The 2,581-nt window shown below is 44.2% G+C and overlaps 1 protein-coding gene across 5 annotated transcripts in view; it reads right to left on the bottom strand.

Annotated features, from left to right (window-relative positions):
- Window positions 1-452: 452 nt before the first annotated feature.
- The window catches only part of meis2b (Meis homeobox 2b), a 17,836-nt gene continuing 15,707 nt past the window's right edge, over window positions 453-2,581 (bottom strand). For 2 of the 5 annotated variants that reach the window (XM_030771412.1, XM_030771413.1), the window contains exons 10-12: window positions 1,529-1,587; window positions 1,064-1,153; window positions 453-511 (exon numbers count right to left, since the gene is read on the bottom strand). In XM_030771412.1, coding sequence (XP_030627272.1) covers window positions 453-511; window positions 1,064-1,153; window positions 1,529-1,587 — 208 coding nt within the window. Of the gene's footprint in view, window positions 512-1,063; window positions 1,174-1,527; window positions 1,588-2,581 lie in introns of all 5 variants that reach the window. The other 3 variants (XM_030771414.1, XM_030771415.1, XM_030771411.1) reach the window with 2 other exon arrangements.

Below are 2,581 nucleotides of genomic sequence, written 5' to 3'. Positions count from 1 at the left end.
GGCGGTCTGGCCCCAGCACAGAGAGGATCAGTCTGTGGGCCCCTATTTACATATAAAGAGCTCTATTAATCTAGGTAAGTGTCATTATGGCCGGGCCTCATTGAGCAGTGGAGTGTGGGTATTAAATAAAAATTTCGCCTTGCCCCGGCGCCTCCAGCGAGGGCAATACATCTTGATTTGTGAACTGTCAGCGGCAGGGAGTGCAGCCGGGAAGCAGCCGGGCGGGCGGGAGGGAGACTGGGGAAGGCTGGGGGGGGGAGGGGATTGGAGGGGGGGACTGTCCCCCTGCTAGGCTTAATCAGATTTCACACAGCGCCCACACAGAGGGAAGAAAAAAAAAAAGAGAGAGAGAGAGAGAGAGAGAGAGAGAAAGAGGAGGTGGAGGAGTAGAAGATGATTATACGTACCCAGCCATTTCCTTGTGTTTGTTTTGAGAAAGGGGGGAAGGGGTTCTACATGTAGTGCCATTGTCCGTCCATACCCATATTCATTCCCATCCCACCCATTGGTCCTGTAGACAAGCAAACACACACACAAAGACCATTTTATATATGTCTGTGTATATATATATATATATATATATGTGTGTGTGTATGTGTGTGTGTGTGCGTGTGTGTGTGCGTGTGTGTATTTGTATATATCTCATCTTATTTAACAAGTGAAGGATTCACTCTGCCTGTATTTTTTGTATACAGCTTCCCAACCGGTTCTCCAGTGCCATGCTAAGGTGTCACTGACTCTTGCTTTGTTACTCATAAAGTCTCTTATATTGCAGGAGGGACGACTGATTTCATTCAGCCATGGTTACAAGGATGAAGCTGAAGCAGTACATCCAAAATGGAGATGGAAAATAAATATATTTTATTTATCCAAATATATATTCATATATTATAAATATATAATGTAATATATTTTAATTTTTTTTTTGTCCAAAAAAAAACTACCACGTCTCTTTTAACATTTTACAGTTAAACTTTAAGACTGGCAGCTCCTGGCATCACCTACAGACCCATTTGAGTGAGACTCTTGGCTGGAGAGAATCAGGTGGTTGGATGGGACTTACCACCAGGTCGAATGCCCATGTGTTGTTGTCCGTCCAGCACAAACCCACCCATGGGCTGCCCATCAGGACTGTAGGCTGTGCCCTGACTCACTGGAGGACAGAGAGAGAGAGAGAGAGAGAGAGAGAGAGAGAGAGAGAGAGAGAGAGAGAGAGAGAGAGAGAGAGAGAAGGGAGGCAATTAGCGTTCATAGGAAACACAGGAAAGGTATCTCAGACCAACATAGAAAACTCCAAGACATTTCAGTCTCACACAAACACACACACACAGAGCTGAGTGCAGTTCTGAGGGCTGAAAGGCCATAGTAGTGAAGAGGCACAGCAATGAAAGAGAGCAGATTTGGAAGACAGGCAGCGAGTGTGGAGAGAGAGACAGGGAGAGAATATACGAGTTTTAAGTAAGCTTGCTCTGAAGAAGACTACAGTCATACGACTGATAGTGAGATCATTTTTAAAAGCCTCGTTTACCTGCTCTGTTTGACTGGTCAATCATTGGCTGCACTATTCTCCTGCGGGCATTGATGAACCTGTACGGACAGAGCAAAAACAATTTATTTGTCTCTAATAGTTTTACTCTGCTTCATAAGCACAAGCATGCTGAACACACACTCACATCAACATTTGCCTCAGACAGACGGTCAGATATTTTGTGTGTGTTTCTGACGGGTTAGCTTTTATGTCAGATCTATGAGCACATAGTTTCATAAGGAGATGACTATCTTAGGCCTCGTGGGAACTGTCCCTGCTCAGTACCAAACATCCTCCACAGTGAGGACTTGTTTGACATGCTAACTCACTGTGGCTGATATATGTGACACTGGCTGTGAAGGGGTGTGTGCTCTGACTCCACATGGATGTACTGTTAGATTAAGACAGGCAGGGCAGGAAACCTGACCAGTGTTTGGTGAGTTACGTACTTCAGTCGTAAAAGCATTTCGGCTTTTCGTGGTCACGTCTGACGTGCAGCCCAGATGAGTTTGGATATAAGCAGAGAGAACAATTGCTCCATGTACTACGTATTGTAATAGAAACAGACCGTCCATATACTACATATTTTAACAGAAACAGAATCTCCATATCCTGCATACTGTAACAGAAACAGACTGTCCATATACTGCATACTGTAACAGAAACAGACTGTCCATATCCTGCATACTGTAACAGAAACAGACTGTCCATATACTGCATAATGTAACAGAAACAGACTGTCCATATACTGCATATTGTGACAGAAACAGACTGTCCATATACTGCATATTGTTACAGAAACAGACCATCCATATACTGCATATTGTAACCGTCCATTGAACATGAGGGAAAGAAGACAGAGTGAAGCTGCAAGCAGTAATTAAGGGAACCAAGAAAAATGGTTTGTGTTGGGAAATGGAGTGGAAAAACACCACAATAGGGCCATCTCTTTCTCTCTCTCTCTCTCTCTCTCTCTCTCTCTCCCTCTCTGTCTCTTTCTCTCCCTCTCTCTCTGTCTCTGTCTCTCTCCCTCTCTCTCTCTTTCTCTGTCTC

The sequence above is a fragment of the Chanos chanos genome, chromosome 4 (assembly GCF_902362185.1).
Source record: "Chanos chanos chromosome 4, fChaCha1.1, whole genome shotgun sequence".
Lineage (NCBI taxonomy): Eukaryota > Metazoa > Chordata > Actinopteri > Gonorynchiformes > Chanidae > Chanos > Chanos chanos.
Note: the sequence above shows the minus strand (reverse complement) of the source record. Positions and strands in the feature narration are given on the sequence as shown.